Here is a 27,543-nt window from a genome sequence, read left to right on the forward strand (position 1 = left end):
ATGGGTTAAGCAGAATCAAAGTCTGTATTGACAAATTGTTTCTCAGACAATGAGGTAGAAGCAAGTGTCAGTTTTATTTTACATTTCTGCAATATTAACATTAACATACAAAACATGGTTTAGGAAAAAGAGAAATTGTGTTAAATATAAAATTCTGTAATGTCCTGGACACTGAAGATGGAATCTTCAAGTCATGTTTGGGGAATGCCAGAGTACCATGTGCAAGGTTGTGTGGCTCTTCTTTGCACAGCAAGTCCTTCCCAGGACTGTGCGTGGCTCCAAGCTGCCGCGGTGTCACGAGCAGCCCCCGCACAAACACAGACTGCTGCCGAAGGAAGTCAGGACTTCTCCGACATTAAAACTGAATCAAAGGCTGTAGACAACACTTTGCAAATAGCTTGTGCTTGTTCCTAAAAAACCCAAACACACACTTAACACTTTCTGAAGAACTTCTAAACTTTTCCAAACTCATTTAAAGCAGAATGTGTCCTTCATTTTGCTTTGTGAGACCAGATTTTGTCTGTCTGGCCTGCAATGACACGTAGAAGCTGTCTTACATGAGCTCTTCTGAACCAAGTCAGAGAGTTGCTGGCTGTCAGCATAGCACAGCACCATTCAGAATGTCATTTCTTGTGTTCCCCCAGCGCTGCCAGCCAAGGGTCTGTGTCATCAGAGCATCCTGACAATGAATTCTCCTACTTGTAAGAAGGGATCACCTCCCTTGCTTACAAATATGGCTGCATGCTCGACCAGAATTGTTACTCCACCCCTTCCTGCTCCATACCCTCAGAGGTTTTTGTCTTTGGAAATACAGGTGGAGATTGTCCATACGAATTGCCATAGTACTCTTTAGACTGGAGAAAGCTGGCAGTTCTAGGGAATGCAGGTGTTTTCCTCAAAGCTGATCCAATATAGGCAGCAGAGCTATTTTCCCCTCCTCAGTCAGCACACATTTATACTTTGTTGTTGTTGTTGTTTTTGGTTTTTTTTTGTAATTAAGCAATCCTCCTTTGCCAAAAATCCTTCACAAGGGCCTTGGGTTTTAGAATCTCCCTTTACAATCAGAATTCCAATTTAGATACTGAAAGCATAAACTCTTACCAAACTATTGCACTGATATACCCAGAGGCTGCATTCTTCAGAGGCGGCATCTGTTGTCTTCAAAGCCAGTAAACTTTTTCCTGCTCCCAGACCGTCGTCATAACACACCATCCGTACAATCAAATAGAGAGCGTGCCTATGTAACACATCCTGAAAGCACGTGGCAAATAAAAGTTACTCTGGAACAATGCAACAGCTAGTTCAATTTTCCATGCTTTTACTCTCACAAAAGAATACTTCAGATTTATTTACAGGAGAAAAGCTTCCTTTGGTAATTTTTTTTTTTTTTTTTTACTTAAGAGTTTAGTCAAGATTTTTAAAAGTGGTGGTTAAGCACAAGCTGAGCTTTAATTTTTGCTTCTATTTTAGAAGTGCATTCCTAATTGGACTATGAAGACAAGCTGAGAGAGCTGGAGTTGTTCAGCCAGAAGAGAAAGCTCTTGGGGAGACTTTGGGACACTTTCCAGTACGTGAAGGGAGCCTGCAATAGAGCAGGAAAAGAACTTTTTACAGGGGCATGTAGTGACAAAAAGGGGATTCGAATAGCTTTAAACTGAAAAAGAATACGTTTGTAGTAGGTTACTGAATTTAAGGTAAGAAATTCTTTACTGTGGGAGTCGTGAGGCTCTGGAACATGTTGCTCAGAGAAGCCGTGGATGCCCCATCCCTGGAAGTGTTTGAGGTCAGGCTGGAGGGGGCTTTGAGCAACCTGGTCTAGCGGGAGCTGTCCCTGCCCAGGGCAGGGGGGTTGGAACCAGAGGATATTTCAGATCCCTTCCAACTCAGCCCCTCCCATGATTCTATAATGACATTCCTGGCCAGTCAGAAAGCGCACATTTGCTTCCCACAACCCTCACTCACCCTCTGTGACAGGTGGAACACTCTGTCCTGGCACAGAGGTAACATAAAACAACTTCTTACTTTCCCATTATTTTTCTAGATAATCCCATCTCAGTCTTGGGGAGGATACACACAAGACTGTTCACAGAAGAGCTGCTTTGGGGGGCAGTAGCCATGTGGCTGTAGCCAGGCTGCTTGTGGCCTAAGCCACAGGATGTGTCCTGACTCTTCCACAGATCTCACTTGGGAGAATTCTGCTCTCCATCACAGATGCAAGATTTCCACCACAGTCCCAACACTTCTGATTTTGGCCATTCCAGAAGGGGGTTGGTAGAAGACACCCAGTACAAGGTCTCTGCAGCCCCACCCTACACAAAGCCTTTCTTCTCCAGCCATCCTGCCCTTGATCATACTCATCTGGTCTGTTCCAGTCATACCATCTCCAGGGTCTTAGGAATCCTACACTGCTTTGTGTTCATGGCATTCAACACCTGTGTCTGTGAGCTGAAGGGTCTAAAGAAATGCCCACTTTGATACAGAAGCTGTAAAAATGGGCAGTGAGCTTGCTGCCTGCCTTGAAACCCTGGAGGGAGAGCCCTCCACCAGAGCCCTAAGGTCACCTTGCTGAGAAATGGCTCCCTTGGCTCATTGCTCACACTGCTCTCACCATCAGCAACTATCAAACCACGCTCAGGGCAGCTGGAGCCTGCCTGAATCCACCCTCCCATCTCTGTAAGAAAGATGCCAAGACTGTTCACCAAATTACGAGTAACTCTCAGGGGTTGCTTGTTTGGAACTTGCTACAGTGCTAAGGTGTATGTGGATTGTTTACTAAGAGGGATGATAGAATTCTTTTGGATACAGTCTCCTTGTAAATTAATTTCCTCCCATCTTTTCAGAATCTTGGAACTCTGTGAAAAGATTTTGGTGAACTAACACACTGAATGACAAATTAAATGCCAACAGTGACACAGATGCAAAAAGCCAGAGTTTGGGGAACAACGCAACGCAATAAATTGTCAGTGCAAGCTAGCTTAACCACAAAAGGCTTTATCTGCTTGTGCACACTTTCAGCTTGAAGACAGAGAAGTGATGCATGAAAGTCTTTAACTATTTGATCTTTATCAAGGCACAAAGGAATTTAAATTATAGTGTAACCTATATTTTTAATGAGAATTAAGAATTTAGGAGAGCAAAAACAGAATTCAAAAGAATTCAAAGTCTGAATAACAACTACTACCCTTCCTCCCAGGCATTAGAATCGAGTGTTTTATTTTCTGAAGGGACCAAAGGAAACTTTTTGCTTTCTTGAGAGCATTCAACTATTAAGCAATGCTATTCCCCATGCTCATACTTGAGGCTTTTATGAACAGGCATCACTGGGTTGTTGATGGGTCAAGGCTTCATAAGGCCAAGTATTTATGGTATCTGGGGCTCTGAGGGCAACCAGAAGGAAACCACATGGCTGCAACACAAAGCTACACAAAGGCAACTGGAGGGCCCTGGGGAAGAGACTGGATTTTTATTTTTAGCAAAGAAGCTACTTGAAGTGCACGAAAGGAAAATAAACTAAATGTAGGAAATGATGCAAACAAAAAGTAGGCTTGATCAATAAAGTGGAACCATGAGCCTTTAATGCTGGAGTGAACTCTACCTCTTGGATTAGGAGTGCAAGGATGGAACTTAAAAGAGCTGGGCAACTCAGGTATTCTTAGAAAAACCCCATCCTTTGTTTTTCCCGCTTCGCAGAAACACCAAGAGGAACTGCCTAACTCAGGCTGAGGAACATGGTCTTGGCCACCACAGTCACACTACCTGCTCCCATGAAATAAGGGTAGGACAGCCAGAGGAAGGAAGATGTGCCCAAAGAGCATTGCCAAAGGCTTGCTTGCCTTTTGTCTGGTGCTCTGTCTCAAAAGGAACAGCTTTTTGTCAGAAATCCAACAAGGAAAACACAGCCTGTGGAGATATGACATGCAGCAGTGCTGCTGGGAGAGCTTGTTTGTTTGACTTTTGCTTAAAGCCAGAAATGACGTTTTGGTCACACAGATCATCTATCAGAGAAATAAATGGAACCATTTTTCAGCTTTCATCAGAAAGACAAGTTGGGTGAAGCACTTACATACTGATCAGATGTGGAAACTTTAATGCCATATTTGGAAACTCCCATAATAAACTCCTCTTCACCTGGAACAAAAGGTAACTTTCCATCTTGCTTTGGAAGGAAACAAACAAAGGCCTTTAGTGCAGACAGAAGAACATGAATAATGAAGATACACAACAGAAAACATATTTATGTGTACTTGGGTCCACTGGGTCAGCACCACCACAAACCCTGCTCAGATTCTGCTGTGTGGGGTCTGCCCAGTGCTCATGCACTCGCCCAGTCTCTTAACGTTATGTGAAACACATTCAGAGAGACTGGACATTAGGAGGCATTTCTTCACTGGGAGGGTGAACACACACTAGAACAGGCTTCCCAGAAAGGTGGTTGATGCCCCAAACCTGTCAAGTGTTTAAGAGTCATTTAGACCCTTTACAACACATTTAACTGTTTGTCAGCCCTGAAATGGTTGGGCAGTTTGAACTGCTGGTCACTGTGGGTCCCTTCCAGCAGAAACACTCTATTCCATTCTGTTCTATTCTACTCTAAATATTACATGGTTCCAGAAAAGAACTTATTATCTCAGGGGAGAGTCTGGCCCTGAGGTCAGTCAAATCAGGTTGACTGAAAAATCATGCATGGCCTATCAGCTGTACTGACCCCAGGTGATCAGTGTTCCACTGGCAGCACTTTTGCTGTTTGGCTGCAAAAATAGTTTTAGCACATATGCAGAAATGTCAAGTTGCTGTTCAATAAACAGACATTCTGTGCTTTTAAAAATATATAATCAGCTACCTAATGAGAACAACCAGTTATGGCTTTTAGTATAAAATTAAGTACAAGCAACCAGAAATTGGCAAGGATGACCCAAATATTATTCAGGTTCTTTGGTCACAGGTTCATGAGTGATTGCAAGCAGAAACTTGACATGTTCCTCTATGGGAAAACTTTTACAGTACTGAAGAATCGGGGAAGATATTCCTTCCTGGATACTACTCCTAATCGTGCTGGAGGCAATGTAACAGCTTTTAGCTGGGACTTGTTCAATAAGGACTCATGAAAAGGGCCTTGATCCCAAGCCTGCTTCTGCAGAATGCTCCTCTGGGTACATCTTCTCCAGCTACCTAAAATTATAGAACTGTGATGGCTTTTGAGATGCACAGGTTAATAATTATGCCACTTTCTTCAGGTAAGTCTGAAATTTACAGATGTGAAACCACAGGATAAATTAAAAAAACCACACCTAAGTTTAAGATGTTTTGACTTTGTTAGTATTGCCTTTTGTAACCCACTTACCTGTGCAACATCTATGTAATTTATCAAGTCCAGTGGCCCTTCAAGACTTTTGCTCTCATTGTATTTCAGTTTTTCAATGGCACCAACATATTTAATTTTGAATTCTGCACATGTATCAGAATTACTATTGCTTTGCCCTGCAACAAAGTAAAACAAAGCCATTCTGAAGACTTCCAGAACTGCAATCTTAGTCTAGTTGCTTTTAACAAGGCTATCGTACTAGATTCCCTAATTTTGCAGACTTTCATCAAACACTTATCACAGTATATTAACTCCTCTTTAATGAACTGTACTGGGTTGATTTAGAACAGACCTAGGTAAAGGCAACAGTTTTGTATGCATCCATGATACAGCACTGTTTATACCAATTCAAATTTGGAATTAACAACCTTGAATCAGGAAACATAGAAAAGCCGTTTCTACTTTTTGATATCTATTTGTTTCAAATTAACTGTTTGGTCCAACAGTGATACACTGTAACCTGATGACCGAAAACAAGTAAAATCAAAACTTACTTCCATTATTTTGGTGCAAATGGAAACTTAGAAAAGCAGAAAGCAGCCATCCAAAAAGCTGTACAAGATTTGTGCCGGTAACAGAATGGTAACACAATTAAGTTTTTCTTCCTCAGACACTTTACTTTGAAAACAGTGACTTAATTCTAGATGAAACATTAATACTTACAGGCCTAGGGCTTTGCCTGCATGAGTCACTAGGCCATCTAACAGATTCACTCTTTATTACTGAAAATACCAGCTTAAGCCTTTACATTTTCTGCTGCTTTATACAAGGACACAAAGTTAATCCTGCTCCAACTCTGATTACATACCTGAACTTTTTGTGGAGTCTGTATCTAGGCTGGCCACAGTACTAGACCTGGAAAGTCCCCCAAGACTGGAATCTACAGACTAAGGAAAAAAATCATACGAAGAAAGTTACTGAGAAGGTGTTAACAATGCACTTCTAGATGCGCTGCCCCCACCCTTTTAAAAAACCAAACAAACAAAGCCTACACTTTATGTTCTAGTTACTTCAGCAGCACTGGAAAATGGGTAGTAAAAAGCAGTACCACCTGCTTCTTTCCTCAAGTTATCTTTCTGCCCTCAATGCAGATTATACTGATAAAAGTTCATCAGGAACCCTTGAGAAGTCCCCAGATATTTTGAAATAAGGAGGAAATGACAGAAAAAGAGAAAATGAACCTTAAGGTTATGTCCAGAGAAAAAGGAAAAATAAAACTTAGGGTTATGTCCAAACTTTTCTGATACTGCATTTTTACATTAAGAAATTGACAACGACATCCTTGTCACCAATACTTGAAACAACATATGAGTGCAGTGGAAAAGAAACAGCACCTTGGAAAATCTAGAATATTCAACTGATCACTCTAAAACCAATCAGACAAAACAAACATATTATTCAAAATTAAGAATACTTTTAGAGATATTGAGAAACCAAAAAGTACTGAAGAATAAACTCATTCTTGGTACCTGGCACCAGGCACTGTCTTTAAAGACAAAATTTAAGAAAAAATGTACTAATTTTTCCTTCAAACCTTACTATGTGCTGCCAGAAACTCTCGTGTTTGTGCAATTCACTGTGGAAGTGACTCAGTATTCATCTCAGAATACATGGGCTTTATGATGGGTAGGTATTTTTAACTCTCATAAAGCAATCTGAGGAGTGGAAATAGAAAGTTCTCCTTGTGGAACTTGGCATTTTATGGAAGTCACATCCTACCATCAGTGCAAGTGAACTACTGAACTGTTAACTTGTAACAAACCAAAGTGCTTCACAAAGAGAATGAACACCACGTTCAGGTTACCTTGCTTTTAGTGCTGATTTCACTGCTTTGTGAGCTGCTGCTGCTGTGTCGCTTTTTTCCTTTTCTAAACATTTTTTCATAATTGGATCAAGGAAGATCTTCTAAGTAGAAAAAAAAAAAAAATTAAAGCCTGTCATATTATCAAGGGAAGGAGGTCCAGGCAAATGCCAGTGACTGTGTCCAAAGTGGAAATTTGCACAGGACTCTGTGAATGGAGGTAGGAATTTTACTCTGATGCTCTTCATGTGTAACTGGGGAAAGTTCCTCAAGCTCTCTCCTAAAATTTCCCCATCCTCCTGAATTGTCAAAAGAGGCTAGTCCCTAGTTTACAGACTGTTGCAAAGGTCAGTTTCTAATGCATAGATGGATTTAGAAACAAGGCAAAATTTAAAATTTATATTCCCACCTAAATGTATTAGGTGATTTTTATTTGTGACTACAAATAGTGCCCTATAAAGTGCATACAACACATTCCCTGCTCCAATGACTGTGTTTCCAGTAAAACAAAACAAAACAAAAAGCAAAATCTACCCCCCCAACTAAACACCGCCCCCTCCTAACAAATATAAAACCCACAAAAAACCCCCAACCTCCTTCTGAAGAACTACTGATTGGAATACTCATAGGAGCCGCCATCATCACTTAACATTATGTCCGGTTGTGTCCCCGCTCCGGGTGGGAGCTGACCCCCAGCTAGCTCGGGTCAACACAGACACAAAGTTTCCAGTTCGTTTTGGCTTCTCGGCTTGGCAGCTGGACCCAAAGGTGACAGTCAACAGCAGCAGAAGAGAAAAGGCTGGCTCTCAGCTTAGCAGGTTAAAAGATGTTTATTAGCAGAGATCTCCAAGCTCCGAGGCGAGCGGCTGAGAGCTTCCAGGCTGAGAACCCAGCGGCTGAGAACTTCCAGGCTGAGAACCCCGCGGCTGAGAGAGCCTCTTCCTCCCTCCTACCCCCTATAAGCGGGGGAGGGTCCCAGGGAGGATACAAGAAGACCACAAATCAGGGGTTTCAGGGGGTAACAAGGTGTGCCCACCCCCAAGCTTCAGACCACTAAAATCCAGAGCTAAAGGAATTTCCCCCAGGCTACCTATCACCTGAAGCCCTCTGCCGGAGATTTCACAATCCGGGAGGGACCCCGGGAGTGATTGACAAGCTGCTCTAGAGAGGGGGGTTGGGGCAGAGGGGATGTTACATGTCATGTGAGGTATGGGATGATTGACATAAAACACCTTATTATACAGACAACACAAAAGGGATACAGAATTGGGGATACAGTGAAATGAACCATAACATAAACTTCTTACAAAAATCTAATAAAACAGTTCTGCACCACCACATAACATATTCCTGACAATTAAAGCAAAACGTTTTGTACATTTACTGCACTAGAACTGATTTCCCGGGAGTTCGGAGAACTTTCCAGAAGCATTTTTCCTATGCCTGCCCTACTACCACCTTGCTTCGCTTAACCTTTGGCTGGCCAGTGCCAAGCAACAGGATGCTGGCTCCCTGTTTCTCTGGAACACTATTTCTCAGCTTCGGAGACGAATTATTTTCATTACAAAACCCCAGAAGCTTTGAGCGAGTGGAAGAAAATAGGACAATGGAAGATGACAACCTACGGAAGACAGCTCACAGCGCAGAAAATAATGGAAGAAGCACAAGGCGGAGGTCAGATGCGCGATGCAGCGCTGGGTCACAGTCCCTAGGCCGCCGCTGTGTCCGTCACTAAGCAAACACCGGCTCCCCGGCGGACTAAAAGCCGCTCTCGGCGACCAGCGGTGCACAGGGCAGGGCGGCTCCGGCACACCCCCGAGCCCCGGCCGCCCCAGCTTCCAGCACGGACGAGCCAGCAGCGCTCCTGCACAGCGCCTGCGGCCGCACCAGCAGCGTCTGCCGGCTCTGCAGCGGCCCCCGAGGAGCCTCCGCACCCGCTGCTCCACCAGCGATCCGGGCGCACCACACGGGCCCTCGGTAGCTCCCGGGCTCTCCGCGGAGCATCTCTGCCCCTGCGCGCAGGGAGCGGCCCGGGAGGCCGTGCAGGGCAGCACCGCATCCCGCCTTCGCTTCTCTCCCCGTTCCTCCCTCCGTCCCCAGCCGATAACACGCCAAGTGACACAACGATGCGGCCGCTGCTCACCGGGAGCGCCCGCTCCCGCTGCCGTTCCCGACCCTGATTCCGTTCCCGTTCCCGATGCCGTTCCCGCTGCCGTTCCCGACCCTGATTCCGTTCCCGTTCCCGATGCCGTTCCCGCTGCCGATCCCGATCCCGCTGCCGTTCCCGTTCCCGATGCCGTTCCCGTTCCCGTTCCCGATGCCGTTCCGGGTCGCGGGGGCGGGCACAGGCGCGGCGGAAGGCGGAAGGCGGGAGGCGGAAGGCGGCGGGAGCGCGGAGCCATGGCGGCCAAGCGCAAAGCTGAGGCGCTGATCCCGGCCGAGGAGAGCGACCAGCTGCTCATCCGGCCCCTGTGAGCGCCGCGGAGCCGGGGGCCCGGGGGCCCGGGGGCGCGGGGGCGGGCGGCACCGCTGGGAGCCGCTTCTGTCCCTCGGAAGGTGCCGCCGCAGGCCCGGGCTGCGTCGGGGAGCGCCACAAGCGTTTTTGGGACAGCGTGAAGATGCTACTCCAGGCTTATTCGGCCCCATTTGTTACTTAGATGCGCTTTAATTATACCTGTCAGTAGCGTGGGACTCCAGTGCTCAGTAAAAAACAAAAGAAGCCAAAAATAATTTCCTCAGACAGGTTGTTTTTATTTCTGCTGCGTTACGTAGGGCCTCATTTCCTTTGAGATAAGTACAGCTACTTACAGAGTTCAGGTACTTTGGCTAACTGAGCTTAAAAGGGCCGTGCAGCTGTTATTTCTAGACAAAAATAATCCCAGTAAAAGCATCCAGTGTAGTTACATCTGTGTGGTGTGGGTTGTTTCAGTCCTCATGACTTTGATATCCTTTTGCAGAGGTGCTGGCCAAGAAGTAGGAAGGTCATGCATCATTCTGGAGTTTAAAGGAAGAAAAATAATGGTAATTATCGTATGGATATATTTGTATGCCTTCCCAGCGTGGTACTTCAGATCACTGAAGTGATCCGAAATGTTGCAGGTTAAGTTCAGCCTCTGCACTGAAGTCAGACAGTGCTAGAAAAGGCACATTTTGTAGCGTTCTGGAGCAGTATAGCATGTATGATATTAGGTATCACAGAGGCTGTGCTGTAAAATAAAACCATATCCCTGTATAGAATGTATGTGCTATCAACTCAAACCTTTCTGCTTCAAATCCAATGCTAAAAGTAATGTTTCATGAAGAAAAAGCTTTTTTTGCATGATGCTAAAAATTACCAGTCACTAATAACTATACCGTAGACTAAAATGGAGGAGGGTTTTTCATACATTCTGACAGAAGCTTTAACTCTCTTTCATTTTTCAGCTTGATTGTGGAATCCATCCTGGGCTGGAAGGAATGGATGCTCTTCCTTACATTGATTTGATAGATCCAGCTGAGATTGATCTCCTCCTCATTAGTCAGTAAGTGGCACCTAAAAGCACAAATAACTTGAGGTCATGGTCTGAGCTGTGTCCACTTGCAGGTTATGAAGAGAGGCTGAAAATAGGTGTTATTTAGATGGTATGAAAAATTCTAGTTTCCAATTGTTTTTTTTTTTAAGTTTGAGTGCTCTCCATTTAGAATTAAGGACTGAATATTGAGGATATTCATTCACTTTTGACAGTACGCCTCTTCTCTGAGCTCACTTTGATTTCTGACTTTTATAACCTGGTATGTTTTAACATCATTGTGATAGCTCCTGGAGTGAATTTTCTACACAAAGACTGCAGAATAGTATTGGGTGTGTTTTTTGCTCTATTGGCTTAGAATTGAAAAGGTTCTTGGAGACTTCCACAAGCTTTGAATGTGGTTTAAGTATTGCTTAGTGGCTGAGAGATGAGGAGAGCCATTTCTAAATTATGTAATCAGTAATAAACAGCTCTCCATAAAATCCTGAGGTTTGGTGGTATGTGTTTGTTCTACCTGTACTTCAAAAGTTTCTTAAGATAGGTCGAACCAGAAGTGTGAACAAAGAATTTAATTTTCAGAGATCATGTTTTATTCTGTAGTGTGCAACATGCAAAATTAGGGTCATGTTTTTGGCTTTCTTATATCTTTGATGTTTAGTATCCCTGGTTCCTGTTCTTTTTCTCCCTCTAAATTTATACAGAAATTCCAAAAAGAAGATAATTCTAATACTATATGTGTAAAACCTTGGCAGTTAATGGAGAATTTTCTGTATTAGTTTTACCTTTTCTTGGTTGTGTTTCTAGTCACTAGTTTGCAGAATGTAGACCAGCACAGTTAACGACAAGGTTGGAAATTCTGTTTCTGGGTTTTCATGACACCCTGTTAGTCCAGTGAAGTAGTGAATTATAGATATTATGTATTAGTGTTGTGTAATATGAATGTATTAATTGGATTTGTGTGTCTATTTTCAGCTTCCATTTAGATCACTGTGGGGCTTTGCCGTGGTTTTTACAGAAAACGAGTTTTAAGGGAAGGACATTTATGACTCATGCCACAAAAGCTATTTACAGATGGCTTCTCTCAGACTATGTTAAAGTCAGGTAAGCTAACCTGTGGGATGTCTCTTCCTGAATTATTTCACCTAAATATCCAATGGGAAACTTAAGGTAAAGCTAGCAAAGTAGCTGGATGAACCTGGATGTTGTCATAAGTAGCAACATTACACACAACATATAAGTAATGAATCATCTTACTACTTCATAGTAGTGAATTTTAAGCTCCTAAAGATACATTCTTCAGGACAAGGACAGTTTAGATATTAAATATACAAAGAATGCTTTGTTACTTACATGTTGGGGGCTTTTTCTCTTTTATATTTTTGTTTTCATGTGTTTTATGCCTTGACACATTATTTCCATGTGACTGCAGTGGTCCTGAGCATATCTCAACTCAGATATTTTGAGCTTGGACCAGAAACCTGATGAACAGTCCTCTTGTAACTTGTTTCTTCTGGGCTGGTAGGAAAAGCATGGATCCATGTGGTTTTTGAGGATTGTTACAAGCTAAGTTGCAGATCTCTGTCCAGCACTGGGAATCTTATTGGTACTCTTTGAGAAATAAAGAGCAGATTCTTAACTGAAAAGACTATTCTAGCATGGCCTTTCAAAAGAAAGATACTTTAACTCTCCTTAGGTGAGCTACATTAGAGTAGCTGGACTTGATTTCTAACACAGGAGATGGCGTGTTACTGAATGGAAATCTGTCAGTGGGGAAAACCCAGGAAGTTTGTTTTCCAGCTGTTCAGATGAGCTGATGTTGAGCCATTTCACTTATGTCCAGTAACATCTCAGCGGATGACATGCTCTACACAGAAACAGACCTTGAAGAAAGCATGGACAAGATTGAGACCATCAACTTCCATGAAGTGAAGGAGGTGGCAGGGATCAAATTCTGGTGCTACCACGCCGGCCACGTTCTGGGAGCAGCCATGTTTATGATTGAAATAGCCGGTGTGAAGGTATTTCTCTTTGTTAAAAGTTGGAATCAAGCCTGAGTACTAATGTAGTGCTCCTGTTGTCTCTTACGCCCCACCACTGTGGCTGGAGCTGTCCAATAGACTTGGACTCAGGTCAAGGGGAGAGGCCTTGGCTTAGGACATGTATTTTCTCCTTGATTAAAACTGGCAAGTGACACAGATCAGGAAAGATGTTTGGATTGTATGGGAGTCTGAGACATGACAGACTTGGAACCACTAAACATGTGGTCTGATCAGAGGCAGGTGGTAGCTGTGGCAGTTGTGTGGAAGCTGCATTTTAGTAAAATCTGTGAACAGATGTTTGTTTCTGTAATTCTCATTTATGACTCTGCCTTTCTCAAGTGCTTAAATGGCATTTGTCAATGTATGTGAGTTAATATTTTTCTCATAACACTCCTATGCTAAAGTACTTAAAGAAATAAGATTATTATTAATTTTAGGCACAGAAGAGGGATTAAGAAAATCATATAATCACAGGCAGCACTGTGCCAAAACCAGATACTTGAAACACATCTCATGAATTGGAGTTCAGCAGGATAATCACTGTCCAAGGAAAGTTCCACACAGCCCTGAAGAGGGAAAGAGAAGGTGGTTCTGAGGCTTCCTGCCCTTTGTTCATGATTTATAATGATTGAGAATTATAAGAGTTTTAACTTAAAAGAAATCCTAGAAATAGAACTGAGTTTACAATGATCACAATAACATTTAGATCTCTTAGTGTTTCTTTTTTGGTTTTTTCTTCTGATTGAGGCATGACAAAGATTTCCCTCTTACTATGTGTGACTAAATAGATTGATTTAATATCTTTATTTTTATTAATTCCCTGTGATAGTAGGTTACCTGGCAGACCAGGTGTCTGCTGTCACTGAGGGTATGTTATTTATTATTCACATTTTCATCAATGGAATTACTGTTAAATAAAAAAATGTCAGTTTTGAAACCATCAATTTGGGTGCAGAGAATTGCATTCCACCCTGCCGTTAAGAGTCCATTAAAAATAAATAACAATTAAAAATTACTTCTTGGTGTAATGGGGAACGTAATTATTCCATTTGGAAAATCAATTAGATTACAGGCTTTTTGTATCAGGAAATATTTAAAGAATTTTTAGTACATTATTTTATTAGGTTATTCATTATATTTGCATTCTGGTACATAAATGCACTTTGATCTTTGATTTACTTCAGCTTAGGAGTTGCTGTATTTTATGTTATGTCTGTTTTTACTTCTCTGTGGTCACTGCAAGTATGCAAAAGGCTGAAAGTGGCACCTTAGTATCTGAAATGGAAAATAAGAGCTTAATCACTGTTTACCTGGTTTTGTTGGAATTATGGTACTGCTTGAAAAACCTTTACTACTGAGGTTTAAATACTTGTATTGTAGCATCGTTGACCTAATAATGTAAGCGCTGCTCACGTAAGAAGAGTCTTATTTAAAGTACAGCTGACCTTTTTATCAAAAATTCATTAAAACCATCTCTGCACAGTGTTTTAAAAGCTGGTGACTGGTAGAACCTGTAACCAGAGCACCTGCTTCTCTTTGTCTCCAACAGCTGCTATATACAGGTGATTTCTCAAGGCAGGAAGACAGACACCTGATGGCAGCTGAGATTCCCAATATTAAGCCCGATATTCTTATAATTGTAAGTTTTGCAAAATTACTTCTTTCTGTTAGTGGTTAATTATGGATTAGGGGTATGACTTAATTAAAGCCAAAACTCAAAGGCAAATACAATAGAGATTTAGGGGTAGTGATTTGTGTTAAATATCCAAAATACTTGGGTGTTCAGAACTCTGATATTGTATTGAAAAGTCTAATTACAATTTTATAATTCTTCTGATGAAGCTCCTTAAGGCTCTAGACAAACATTTCTCAGATGGGAGATTTATTAGATTTCAACTTGTGTTATGCCAACCCGAATTTAACCAGACATCTCTTTAGTTGATCCTAACCTGCTTCCAGGTGTGATGAGAATTTGTCCTTGGTGGAGGTGCCCTGTGACTATTCCATATTTCTGTTTTGTTTTTTGAGTGAAATTATTTTATTCCATATTTGGAAAAGAGCAGCTCAAGGGAAACTTTATAAGTAACAGTTTTAGCTGGAAACAAACACTGGGAACTTCCAAAATTATTTCGTTTACTGTGTCCCTTCTAGCTGTTCTCTGTAACTGATAATCTAACTTTAAGTTACATCAAAATCTTGTATTTTGTGTAATTCCTATATTTTAAGTCTGGGGTTAAATGGCACATGTACTACTGTGGGCCCTGTCAGTGTGACCATCAAAGCACTGGCAGCATTTCCAGCTAGGAAAATAAGTGTGTTAAATTTGAAACCTCTTAAAAGAAGCATTGAAATTAATTGCTCTAACTTCTTTGGTGCTAACAGGATCTGTCTGTCTGAATGGCTTGGAGGGATTTGGGAGAGGAGAAGTTTTGGTTATTTGCCTTGGCGGGGTGGTTTTGGGAACTTGGGGGTGGTTTTGACTTTTGTCTCTCTGACCTCTCTCCCTCCTCTCCCTGGCATGTTAACGCCAGTGTGTTTATCTGCATTTTTGTTGAGTTCATGGAAGATCAGGAATTCTCTGTGTCAGCCCTTTCAGTGCTCTGTCTCTCCATTTCCAGGAATCCACATATGGCACTCACATTCATGAGAAGAGGGAAGAGCGGGAGGCGAGATTCTGCAACACCGTTCACGACATCGTGAACAGAGGGGGCCGAGGGCTCATCCCTGTGTTTGCCCTGGGTCGAGCTCAAGAGCTGCTCCTAATCTTAGGTATGTACCTTCCCAGTTCCTCTTAAGGGAAAGGGATAAAGGGATTTAGAATGTTTCAGGTACCGTAACGTCCTTGAACAACTCTTCAGCCGTTTTACAGCGTGTTATTTATCTGATAATTGAATATATAATGCATCTTTGTTCAAATGCAGAAAGTCCAGTAAACCAAGCAGCAGTTCTGCTTTGTGAAATAGGATGGGAGACCTAGAAAGGAAGAGATGATTGTGTGGTAATAAGTGCTTGGCTTTTGAATCCTTTTGAATCAGGATTTCAGCAATTAGGGACAATTATTACAAATAGAAAAATAGCCAGTTACAACAACAACTGTTTTACTTAAACTGTACTGCTAAAAAAGGGATATATTTTCTTCTGAAATTCTACTATTTTTGCACTTTAATTGACAAACCTGTATGCAAAACTCTTTACAGGAAAAGCTTAGAAGAGCACAGAAGACACTTCTAGCACTTCTGAAGTCCTAATAATAATGAAAAGTAAATTAGGCTTTTGAACAAAAAGGAGTGAAAATTACCCATGAACATAACAAGCTACTTCACGTAAAATACATAGATAGTTGTTACCAGGTGCTTCAGAAAAAACAGTTTTTAAGTAAATTATTCCCAGGCCTCTTCGCTTCCTTTTAGCACATTTAATTTTTACTAGGTTATGTGATTTTTTCGTGAGTATTTCTGCTCATTCAGAGGCTGGCAAGGTCAAAAGATAACTATCTCAAGCTTAAAATGCGTCTATTTAGGGGTGTTGAATATGAGGTGTTCCCTAAACTATTTGAAATTTTTCTCACTTTTCATTTCAGTTTAGCTCATTATTAGAAACCAGGTTGTTTTCAAAATGTCTTAGCAGTCTATTCAAAGACATTCAGATCTAGGCATGAGGTAGTATTTGATGTGCAATTATTTACTACTTCTCATTGATTGAGAGGGGTTTTTAATTTTTAGAGAACATAAAAACAACATTTTCAACCTTGTGTAGCCACTAGGTTGTAATTTGTTTGCCTCCCTTCGCGGTGTGTAGATATTAAAGTGAGTTTCTAAAGATAAGCTTGAAAATACATCTAGAAAAGCTAGACATGCAATTGGGTGCTTAATTAGGTAGCAAATGCAATTGCATCTCACATGCCTATGCAGTTGAGCCTTCAGGCTTTTGTGTTTATTTTTCTTCTTTCTGTAACTGTATGACAAAAATAAAATACTGTGTTATTGTCTAGAAAATTATGATGATGAATTCAGTTGTTATCTTTTACTGGCTGTTTCCACCTTACAGCTGAACTTATTAAGGTAGCCATGGCAGTGGGCCTCTGAAATGTTGTGAGAAGCTTTGCCTCCAAATCAGAAATGTTAGGTAAAAGCACATTGTAATGTCATTGTAAATGCACAAATACAGGCAAAAGAGTGTACCTCTATTTTTGGACTATTGTGCCTCAATTGTGCAGCATTAATATCTTTCAGACTAGCAGAACTGTATCCAAATGGGAAAATGGATAAGTTATATTTGTACAGCTGCATTCAGATCTCTTCTTTGTATTTAGGAAAGGTCATGACTACTGTCATCAATAGATGAGAAAGCCTTTTGCCAAAAAATAGCTCATGAAAAGTTTTTTGTTTTGTTCTTCTTTATTATTTTGTTTGTTTTGGGATTTTAGATGAATACTGGCAGAATCATCCTGAACTCCATGATATCCCCATATACTATGCCTCCTCTTTGGCAAAGAAGTGTATGGCAGTTTATCAGACGTATGTCAATGCCATGAATGACAAAATCCGCAAGCAAATTAACATCAACAATCCTTTTGTTTTCAAGCATATTAGCAATCTGAAGGTAAGCTTGAGTTTCTTACAAAAAGGTGAACGTGACAGAGGAGTTCATATTTGCTGCATAGTTTGCATGTTTAATATCCTGATATCACAGAATATTCTGAGTTGGAAGGGACCCACAAGGATCGTGGAGTCCAGCTCTGAAGTGAATGGCCCCTCCACGGATTGAACCCACAACCTTGGTGTGTTTTTAGCACCGTGCTCTAATCAGCTGAGCCAATCAATATCCTTAATATCCTAATAGATTGATTAGGTCCAGGTTTGTATCTGAGTTATCTGCTCTCCCAGTACTTGGATGGCTGTTTGAGGGAAGCTTATCCCCCAACAATTTTCTGTCATAGATACCTGTGCTTGCAGCTTACTGCTTGTAGCTATCAGTAAGGGGAATTTTCCTGCAAAGGGCATTTTTGTGAGGATGGGCTATAATCTGTAAACACAGGGCCCTTCTTGTACATTGTTCAGGGGTGCAGCTGGGCTGTCCTTCCTTTAAGTGAGTTGTGGCAACTAACATTCTCACTGTGCCTTTCTAGAGCATGGATCACTTTGATGACATTGGCCCAAGTGTTGTGATGGCTTCTCCAGGTATGATGCAGAGTGGCTTATCCAGGGAGTTGTTTGAGAGCTGGTGCACAGATAAGAGAAATGGAGTCATTATTGCAGGGTACTGTGTTGAAGGGACTCTTGCTAAGGTGAGTTGCTAATGTACCACAACCTCTTAATAACAGGTAGCATTCATGTTAGGTTTTAAAAGAATTGGTCAATAGCAAGTGTCTTTTTTGATTTACTGAGGTTGTTGTCGGGTATGTATGAGTATGTAGTCAAAACTGATTGCTTTTGGTTAATACTAATGAAAAGTACGGAAAATTTGCATATGGTCATTCCCAGTGATGTTATATAGAATAATCTTTTCTAGGGGCAGTTACCTTGTCATGAGGAAGAACACTTGGTACTTTAGACCTCTCCACTGCTTAATTTTTCAAGAAGGTAGCCCTAATCCTAATTCTAGCGAGGCTGATACTAAGTCTAACACTACTTATGTCAGAGACCAGACTGCCTTGTGTGCCTTGTGCCACTGACCGTCTGTAGGGAATTAAATCCTTTCAAATTCCAGCGGCTAAGGGCAACCACAGCATCTAATTTTGCCTTTAGAGATAGAAATCACACATTTGTTACTGCTTTGATACAAGTTAGAGAGATTTGTCTGGAAGAAGGATGAGCCCTCAGATGTGCTGAGGATGCACAAGATCAAATGGTGTGTGTTGGGCATGTGTTTTTCATATGTGAGTCTTGTTCTAGGAAAGTTGAGAGATTTTTTTTCACTTCTTTGCATTTAATGTGGCTGCCACTATGATTTCATTGATTTTTGAAATGTAAAACATTAGTTACACGGTGCCTAAAGGAGTCTTTACGTTTTTTAATTAAGGTGCTTTTTATTTTCTAGCACATCATGTCTGAACCTGAAGAGATCACAACTATGTCAGGGCAAAAGCTCCCACTGAAGATGTCTGTGGATTACATTTCTTTCTCTGCTCACACAGATTATCAACAAACTAGTGAATTTATCCGGGCCCTGAAACCTCCACATGTGGTCAGTATCCATGCTGCCCGTTGCTCCAGAGTGGGATTCATCAAACCAGCTCACAGCCTTGCGTCAAGGCAGGGACTGGTGTGTAGCAGTAGCGAGCATCCCTGTGCTTTGAATAATTAAGGGTGGAGATTTTAATCATTTTTAGTCATCTTAGTAAAGTAAAAATGAACTTGTTCTTGAGTGTCTGCATGTGGGATCCCTGGGGATGACTTTCCAGACAATGGTGCAGATCATTATCTGTTCCAGCAGTGTTTTGAGCAAGTAACATGCAGTTATGGGATAACATTAAGCTGGGGATGCTGGTATTAGAATAATTCACTGGAATTGGCCCTGAAATAAATAAGAAAATGTTGATTGAAGGTATATGCAGACAGCAAAAGATAAAGGCAGCACTTGGAGGGGAAAGCATGAGCAAATAATTGGAAGGAGATGGTATGAAGGACCAGAATGTGAAAATGTGGACTAGGATCTGAAACTGGTGATGAAACAGTGTGCAGGCACAGATAAGAAAGAAAAAAATTATCACAGAAGAGAATTAACTTGGCAAAGAAAATGGTGAACTGTGAAGCATCCTCTCTGAATTGCATATTTGTTATGTTTATATCTACACACAGACACAAAAATATAAAGCTAACTGACTTCTGTTAACTTAATACTTCCATAATACAACAGTGTATTTGTTAAAACTCAAATGGGATCTCTGTAATGCACTCTGCTTGGTAGCATGGATTTTTCAACTAATACTCAGGATTGTGAAATCTCACCCTTTGAATAAAGCAGAGAATTCAGAGACGTGAACTGTAATTGAGGTTATGTTTCCTACACTGTGACCTCATGGAATTGCATTTTTATAAAGATGAGATAGAATATTGCAGTTTTCTTGGATAATTTGCTTACTAAACATGTCTGGTTGGACAAATAATTTCTGCTAAAAGGAAAACTGGTTTTTTATAGATTTTAGTTCATGGTGAGCAGAATGAAATGGCCAGATTGAAAGCAGCATTGATACGGGAGTATGAGGATAATGATGAAGTTCATATAGAAGTTCATAATCCGAGGAATACTGAAGCTGTGACATTAAACTTCAGAGGAGAAAAACTTGCCAAGGTATGAAATCAGTGTTTTCTTATATGCAGAACAGTATTTTCTTCTGGTGTAAAAACTGCATGTTATCTTCCTAGCCTCTATTTTTAATTGATTTCAAATTACATGTTTTCCAGGGTCTCAGAGAAGATGAACGTTTTGTGTTTAGTTGTATTTGAGGTTTAGTTCAGGGGTTTTTATTTTGAGATTGTTGTTTTGAGTTTTTCTTTGGTTCTTCACTCTTACAAACTTTTCTTATGTTATGTCTCAGAAAGTTTCTAGATTAGTCTGACCTTCTTTTGTTTTCAGAGTTAATTTTACGCTCTGATTTTTCTGAGAGATCTGTATTTCATCTCCGTATTTACTTGAAGCTGTGAGTGCTTCAGATTGCCTTGTTGCACTGTGTGTGTTTTTTCTCTCCAGGTGATGGGATCTTTAGCAGATAAGAAACCAGAGCAAGGACAGAGAATTTCTGGAATCCTAGTTAAAAGAAATTTTAACTATCACATCCTTTCTCCATGTGACCTCTCCAGTAAGTACAGACAGTGATGTGATCAGTGGTAATTGAAACTTATTGTGTCATTAAAACACATAATTCGGGGTTTTTTTCCTGCAGTTTGTGTTTCATAAGCAATTAGTGAAAATGTTTGCCATAAGTTCTGAACTGCTGTAGTGAGACAAAAGGCATTTAACTTGTTGTTCACTCAAATTCAAAATATATTCTTTCTCTAACAGAAAACAAGCAAAATTCCATTTCCCTTCTGGTTACTTAAAACCTTTTCCTCTGCAAGAATATGCATAAAACATTCCAGTGAGAACCAAAAAACACCTCAATCAATAGTCCTGCCATTTTCTAAAATGTCATTAGTTTTAAGTGTAAAAAACTACAGAACGCAGAAAATATATGTGTAGTCCTCCTATGCTTTTTATTACTCAGGGAATTGATCCATTCTCAGAATAGAAGAGGAATTAAATCTGAGGTCAGAAGAGCTCGGGGGAAAGCAGTTCTGCTGCCCTAGTTCATTGTTTGTCTCTAATAGGCAGGATAATAAATACAAACTGTTTTCCTAACCACAAATACGTTATTTATCTTATAATAGGTGCTCCACCTGCCTCTTTATAAATTGCCTGTTTCAGCCTTCTTGTTTTAAATGTATCAATGCCACTATTTATCTAAAATGGCAATTCTGTTTGTTAGGAAGTAAATCCAGAGGGCTGATTTTTAACGTGCACCTTGTAACCTGGTTTCAGATTACACGGACTTGGCGATGAGCACAGTGACACAGACACAAGCCATTCCCTACACGGGCCCTTTCAACCTGCTTTATTACCAGCTGCAGAAACTCACCGGTGCGTTCTTGGCAGGACACGGTCCTGATTTACACTGGCCAGCTTTTAAAACAACTCCCAGTCTTCAGAGGTCTTCTGAGTGGAGATGTCTTTGTATTTTACAGCTTTCATCAGACTATGCAGCTTCTGCCACATCCAGTTCATGAGTGTGACACAGCTTTGGGGGGGATTTTACTGTATTCATACTGCAAAGTGATGAGCATATAGCAGTATAGAGCATAGGCTGGTTTCTGTCTCTGTCAGTCCCCAAAGTGAGAGCTAAAGAAACTTTATTAATTGATCTTGTATCTCTAGCCCCAAATGGAATGGCTAATGCCATCCAGTTAATCAAAACAAGAGCTTTTTTTCTCCTTTGTGACAGCTTTGCCCTCCTTGTGTGCCTCCCCAAGAGGCACGGATTGGCTTTGGTGGATGAGAAGCCATTTAAACCCGACACTGGGATGATCCCCTGTGCCTCTCTCTGCCTTTCTCAAGCGTTAGGGGCAGCTCCTGTCCTAGGTACACACACCTTCCAGGTTCCTTCCCCAGATTTAAAGCTCAGAATTTTTTTAATTCTCTAGTATCAGAATGTAATTCACGTGAATTAGTGAAGAGAACACCTGTGTTCAGTTGAGGTTCAGGTCTCATAACCCGAGTGCTACCAGGCACACAAGTGCTTTTTGTTTAAGCTCTACGCTTTTATGTGAGCAGTGGGTTATCCTTTAAGGGGGTAAGAGCTGGATACTTTTGCAAATGGAGCAGAATTAACTAATTTCTCATGTGTTTTCCTTTTTGTTGGTGTACTCACTCAGTGTACTAAGCTAGTCAAATATGAGAATTCAAACCAAGTAAAATGGCCAATATTAACTAATAAAAATCCCAAACAATCCAGAACAAAGAAAATAATATTGTCAGGTAAGGGATGAGAGTATGGGGTTCCATTTTGTGAGCTGCTCTGAGCAGTTGTGATAACAGACAGCCCCTCTTATTCTTAAACTGACCTATTTTCTTATGCAAATAAAGTTAGTTTTGCTTCCAGTATAATTTCATTATTGCTAACCATTTGTTGTCACTTCTTAGGTGACGTAGAAGAAATAGAAATCCAACAAAAACCAGCCCTGAAGGTTTTCAAAAATATTACTGTGATCCAGGAACCAGGCATGGTTGTCCTTGAGGTGGGCATTGGTGAGGGAGAAAGAAGTATTTTGTTCTCCAATAATACCATAGAGATGCCACGCAGAATTCAATGTTTTAAGGAGTTTTCTTTTGTAAGACAAGTAGAGCAAAGGCAAGAACAAAGCTGCCCTTGAGCTGTGGTCCTGTGTGGATGTGTGTTATTTGATTTATCCAGTGCCAGTTGGGGTTTTTTTGCTGTATCTCATGAGTATAATGGCAGATTTGTTGCCCTCTCTTCATTTGGCAGATAATAATTGGGAATAACATCGAATGGTGTTCATTCCTCTCCCAAAGAGTTGTGGTAATTAATTGTTTTGTAAATGTGCCCAAAAACATTGAAAAGCTTGACATGGGAAGTTACTGGAGTACACCCAGTTAAATGTAGTTAATAATCTGGTGTAAAATGGATGACAGTCATTTGAAGCTGGAATTCAGAGAAAAGCAAAAAGGAGAATGCAATTAATGTTATATTGTCTTTGTGCTGCATTATTCACTCAGTCCATATCATTTTTCCTTTTTTTGTCTTCTAGTGGGTGGCGAATCCTGCTAATGATATGTATGCAGACACTGTGACAACAGTGATACTGGAAGTTCAGTCAAATCCCAAAATACAGAAAGGTATAAGTTTAGTGCATGTTTATTTAACTTAGGCATTTCTTCCTTTTTTTTTTTTACATCAAGCTTAGAGGGAAATAATGCCTTCCAATAGATTGCAATCCCCTTATTGTCTTTCCTTGCCTTATGGAACTTACTAGGGACTAAAATTTGCCACTTAAAAACAGAGTTACAGGTTGGTCTTCATTGTTTGTGACATGTTCATTTGTTGAAACTTTCTCTTATATGGCAACCAATAATTGACTGTGCAAAACATGGCCTTTATTTAAAATAAGTTTTAATTCTTATACAAAAAAATCTAAAGTGATTAAGTTTTCTATGGCCCAACCCAGGCCATGATTCTATGAGGACAAATGGGTGTTTATTTTCACTGGATTACCCCTCTTGCCTTTTCATTATATATTTTAACAATTTTGTATAAACTCACCTGAGTTTGTAAATTCCCGTAACAGTTCTTACTTTGTTTGGGGTAAAGATTTTCCAGTCACCTTGACCCAAACAAATTCAGAGTGTAATTTTCTGATCTTGGTTGTGATAATTTTCAGTATATATAAGCCCTTCTGGCCTGCCCTCATGTTCTGCTCTATGAAATTAATCAAAAATAGAAATTTTATTTTTGAATGATACTTTGACCTCCTCTTTTTTTTTTCTTTCTTTATACAGATAGAAAATCCCTTTTGCTGTTGTGCTAAATATTTTTTATTTCTTATTGTAATATCTGCCTTAGCCTAATTTTTCATAGTCCACAGTTTCTCTGTATGATATGTTAGTGACAGTATCTAGATTCTCCACCCTCCACCACCGTGAAAATAATTCTTTGTGTTTTTATATGCCTTTTAGCATTATCTCCCATGTTTTGTGGTGCTGATTTTGTTAGCTAATCTCAGGTGTGGCTTCTTTCAGGATTCTTTTGTTCTTATTTGGGGTAAAAACATCTAAAAGAGTTCTTACAGTTGTGTATTTTAGGGTACGTTCACAGGATCAAAAGAGATCAAATTAAAATATTTTAAGTTATTGCTCCTTAGCTGACCATGTGTTTGTGTTTACCTCAGGCTTTATTCAGCTTTATTCCCAGGATAAAATTATATCTTGCTTAGTGTGTTTAGTTACTGCATCTTATCTAAGGAATGGTAAATTTTATATATTTATTCAGGTTTTTTCTTATTAAGACTTAAGCTCAGTCACTTGCAATTGTAAAGTTGTTCAAAGCATTTCTCAGAAACTTACTACCACTGTGATTTAGAAGTACTTTCAAAGACTTAAAGTTTTTTATCAATGAAAAAGGTAGCAATTTTCACAACTACCCCTTCCTACAGACTTCTGACTCTTTAACAGTCAAATACTTAAATAATTATGTTCAAAATACTACACTACCTCTTAATTTTGAAATCAGGTCTAAAAAAATCTGTTGTTTTTATTTCAACTTCTCTATGCTAAAATATATTCCAGGAATGTCTGTGCTTATTATTAGTGCTCACTTTCAGTATAAAATAAAACTGTCCAGTTTTATTTTATTTTATTCTCTGCACGCTCCCAGCCTCCATGGTGTGGTATTTTCATGTTATAAGAGAAAATGGAGGGATTATAAACAACTAATGAAAGTAGATGATTTTCTCTATTAAGTAAAGGACATGATGAGATGTAATAAGTGTTAACAATAAACAGGAGAAGTAAAAAGTCAGAATGTGAATTGCAAAATTTTTTATTTTAAAATATAAGTGCAGGAATATATAATGAAAATTTACACATTTCCTTGACTCATATTTTTAATACATACTTTAATAAATTATTTAAACATACATCTTTTATTTAGTTTTTGGATTGTTTTTCAGGAAAGTCAGTCTGTGAATGGCATCAATCAATTAGACATTTTTCCCTCCCAGTAAATGTCTGTGAAATTAATTTTTTTTTTTCCTTTTCAGCTGCAGTAAATAAGATTTCAAAAAAAATAGATATGGATGTATATAGGAAGAGAATGGAGATCATGCTTCAGTAAGTTGGTATATATTTTTCTAAAGGAAAATGAACACTGTTAATCATGTAAATAGAATAGTCTTAACATAAGAGGGTTTAAAGATAGTTATGTAAAAATACTTAATGCAAATTGACTTCAGTCTAATTTCTGTGAAGGCCAGGAATTAAGTAAAGAAAGAGGTACAGTAAAAAGTTCTCAGCCCCACTAAAATTTTGAATTCAGTGCTCAGTTATATCTTCCAGAAGCAAATTTTTAAGTTGACTCCAAAAATGCTACAAGTGGTTAATAAAAACAACTTTGTATCCCATCTCTTTTAAAACTTAGTCTGATGTGCATTATATAATTTGTGTAGAAATCTTGCCTCTATTGAAAGCAAAGAAATCTTTTCCTTTATTTATGATGATATTATTTTGGTAAAATACTTACTGTTATTTGATACCCACTGTCAAAATAAAGATTGATATTTTTAATTACATCGGAATGAGTTAAATAATTGTTGCTGAAAGGTGATACTCACCTGACAAAGTGACCTCAGGGTTAATAGAAAAACCTGTTTGCCGTTCGGCCACACCTTAACACTCACGGGTGTTTGCTTTAGGGATATGTTTGGAGAGGACTGTGTGAGCTCCAAAGATGACTCTGTCCTGTGCATCACAGTGGATGGGAAGACTGCCAACATTTCCCTGGACACTCGGGTACGTAAAGCGAAGCAGGTCGGTGTGTGCTGTGTTCAGCAGCCTCCTGTCCGGCACACAGGGCTGCCTACGCTGTCGTGTACTCGCTTGCTAAGGAAACGTACTTGGTATCAAAACAGAGGGCATTCTTAATTAAAAAATGCTAGCCATGTTTATGCAACAAATGCAGGACATTTGGGAAAAACACCAAATTTTTCACAGCTCAGCTGTATGAAAAAATGAATAAAGAAAGATTGTAGAAGAGAAAGTGAGTTAACCCACAATTTTCTCAAATGCTTTTAAAGTGTCATTTTTCCTCCCCCCCAAACCTTTATGGTTGGAAAGAGTTACTTGATCAGAAGAGTAAGAAGTTAATACTGAATTAAAGGAGGTAGTCTCAGAGTCTAGAAAGGCCACAGGACCAAGAACAGTATTACTGCTCAAATGCTGCCCTTTGTTTCTGAGGTAGAGCAGTCAGGAATGCAGATCAAGTTTCATGTTTGGGGTGAGCACCTTCCCCTAGGAAAACTGATTTTAGTAAAAAATTAATTTATTTGGTTTATTTTTGTGTAAATGTCATTGTGTGTGGGAACATCAGTGTGGTGCCTGTACCTCTAGTGACTGCATGTGTTTTGCAGTGTTAACCTAATACACTGGGAGTGAACTCACAGATAAAATGAAATCTCCAGGAACTGAATCATGTGTGAGTTTGATTTAGAATTAAATGTAATCCACAAAACTTAATGCATTTTACATAGCTGTTTTGAGCATAAAACTCAAAATTAAGCTTCTTGTTCCTCAGCAGGACTTGCTTAAGTCTTCTCTGAACTCCTCTACATGCTGGCAGACCACTGAAAAATATATCGTGCTGCTCTTGATAATTTCCATGACTACTTTTTCCCTTCCCCTTATGAACATTCTTTGTGTGCTGAAAGGGAACATGAAGTGCCAGTTGTTGTAACATCCTTCTCTTTCTGTTCCCAGACAGTTGACTGTGAGCCAGGAAGTGAAGATGACGAATCCCTTCGTGAAATGGTGGAACTGGCAGCACAGAGGCTTTATGATGCCCTCAGCCCAGTATACTGACCTCTGTAGATAACCTAGGATGCCTAAAAAAAAAAGTTTTAAATTTTCCGTTTATTTGGGCTCTTTTTTATGAGCAAATAATTTTTTTCTTGGGTAACTCAAAGGTTTCAGTTCTGTGAATGTGAAAGTGCTGAGTTATTTCACATAATGGATCAGCAACCTTCTAACAACTGTATTTGTGCATATAGATGCAATTAAATCAGGCAAAGTGTGCATATGTTCTCTTATGTGCACATAGAAGAAATAATTCTTAACCTGATACAGAATTACAAAGGTTAAATGGAGTTTTGTATTTTTGAATATTAAAACCATTCGGATGATAATTTGGATGTGCTGAGTTTGCATAAATAATTTTGTTCCTGTTGAGGAAGTGATTGGCTGCACGCTTGTGTCTGCTTGAAGTCAAAGGGGTTTTGAACACACAATTAAAAATGGAATCCACTTTTGCGTGGTGGGGTTAGTTGGAGCTTTAAAACTCTGCATGCTGGCATTGCTGTTAACTGAACTAGAGCTACACCACCAAGTGCAAGAGAAGTGGGTGCTTATGACCTGTGACAGCCTCGGCTGCCCCAAGTCGGTGACCACTCCAGCTGGGAAGAGAGACACGAGAATCAGGAACTGCATGACACCGAGCGGAATTGCACATACAGGGTGATTGAGGCTCTGAGGTGGCTGCAATTGCTGCCAAACAGTGTCATGCTGAAAAGC

General features: G+C 40.0%; 3 protein-coding genes across 7 annotated transcripts; 1 reads left to right on the forward strand and 2 right to left on the reverse strand.

Annotated features, from left to right (window-relative positions):
- Positions 1-55: 55 nt before the first annotated feature.
- ITGB1BP1 (integrin subunit beta 1 binding protein 1) lies at positions 56-9,479 on the reverse strand. 4 transcript variants are annotated; one of them, XM_040059444.2, is made up of 7 exons: positions 9,307-9,479; positions 7,167-7,267; positions 6,171-6,249; positions 5,342-5,478; positions 4,064-4,156; positions 1,102-1,251; positions 56-410 (listed from the first exon to the last, which is right to left on the reverse strand). In XM_040059444.2, the coding sequence occupies exons 2-7, from the start codon at positions 7,236-7,238 to the stop codon at positions 339-341; spliced, it is 603 nt and encodes a 200-aa protein (XP_039915378.1). In that variant the 5' UTR covers positions 7,239-7,267; positions 9,307-9,479; the 3' UTR covers positions 56-338. The 4 variants fall into 4 exon arrangements, with proteins under 4 accessions (XP_039915378.1, XP_039915379.1, XP_039915380.1 ...); XM_040059445.2 differs by having other exon boundaries at positions 7,167-7,264; positions 9,307-9,472; XM_040059446.2 differs by lacking the exon at positions 4,064-4,156 and having other exon boundaries at positions 9,307-9,472.
- On the reverse strand, positions 8,699-9,565 carry LOC120750052 (TMF-regulated nuclear protein 1-like). The gene has a single exon (XM_040058177.1). It carries the CDS (start codon positions 9,563-9,565, stop codon positions 8,699-8,701), a length of 867 nt encoding a protein of 288 aa, XP_039914111.1.
- Positions 9,520-27,164, forward strand: CPSF3 (cleavage and polyadenylation specific factor 3). Of its 2 annotated transcripts, XM_040059441.1 has the most exons (18): positions 9,520-9,634; positions 10,121-10,184; positions 10,587-10,684; positions 11,645-11,773; positions 12,513-12,690; positions 14,261-14,350; positions 15,330-15,480; positions 17,138-17,313; positions 17,840-17,998; positions 18,751-18,897; positions 19,852-20,004; positions 20,404-20,512; positions 21,232-21,330; positions 22,390-22,484; positions 23,016-23,103; positions 25,023-25,092; positions 25,674-25,770; positions 26,734-27,164. In XM_040059441.1, exons 1-18 carry the CDS (start codon positions 9,564-9,566, stop codon positions 26,833-26,835), a joined length of 2,076 nt encoding a protein of 691 aa, XP_039915375.1. In that variant the 5' UTR covers positions 9,520-9,563; the 3' UTR covers positions 26,836-27,164. The 2 variants fall into 2 exon arrangements, with proteins under 2 accessions (XP_039915375.1, XP_039915376.1); XM_040059442.2 differs by lacking the exons at positions 9,520-9,634; positions 10,121-10,184; positions 10,587-10,684 and adding an exon at positions 10,783-10,934 and having other exon boundaries at positions 26,738-27,164.
- Positions 27,165-27,543: the final 379 nt, after the last annotated feature.

The sequence above is a fragment of the Hirundo rustica genome, chromosome 3 (genome assembly GCF_015227805.2).
Source record: "Hirundo rustica isolate bHirRus1 chromosome 3, bHirRus1.pri.v3, whole genome shotgun sequence".
NCBI classification, from domain to species: domain Eukaryota; kingdom Metazoa; phylum Chordata; class Aves; order Passeriformes; family Hirundinidae; genus Hirundo; species Hirundo rustica.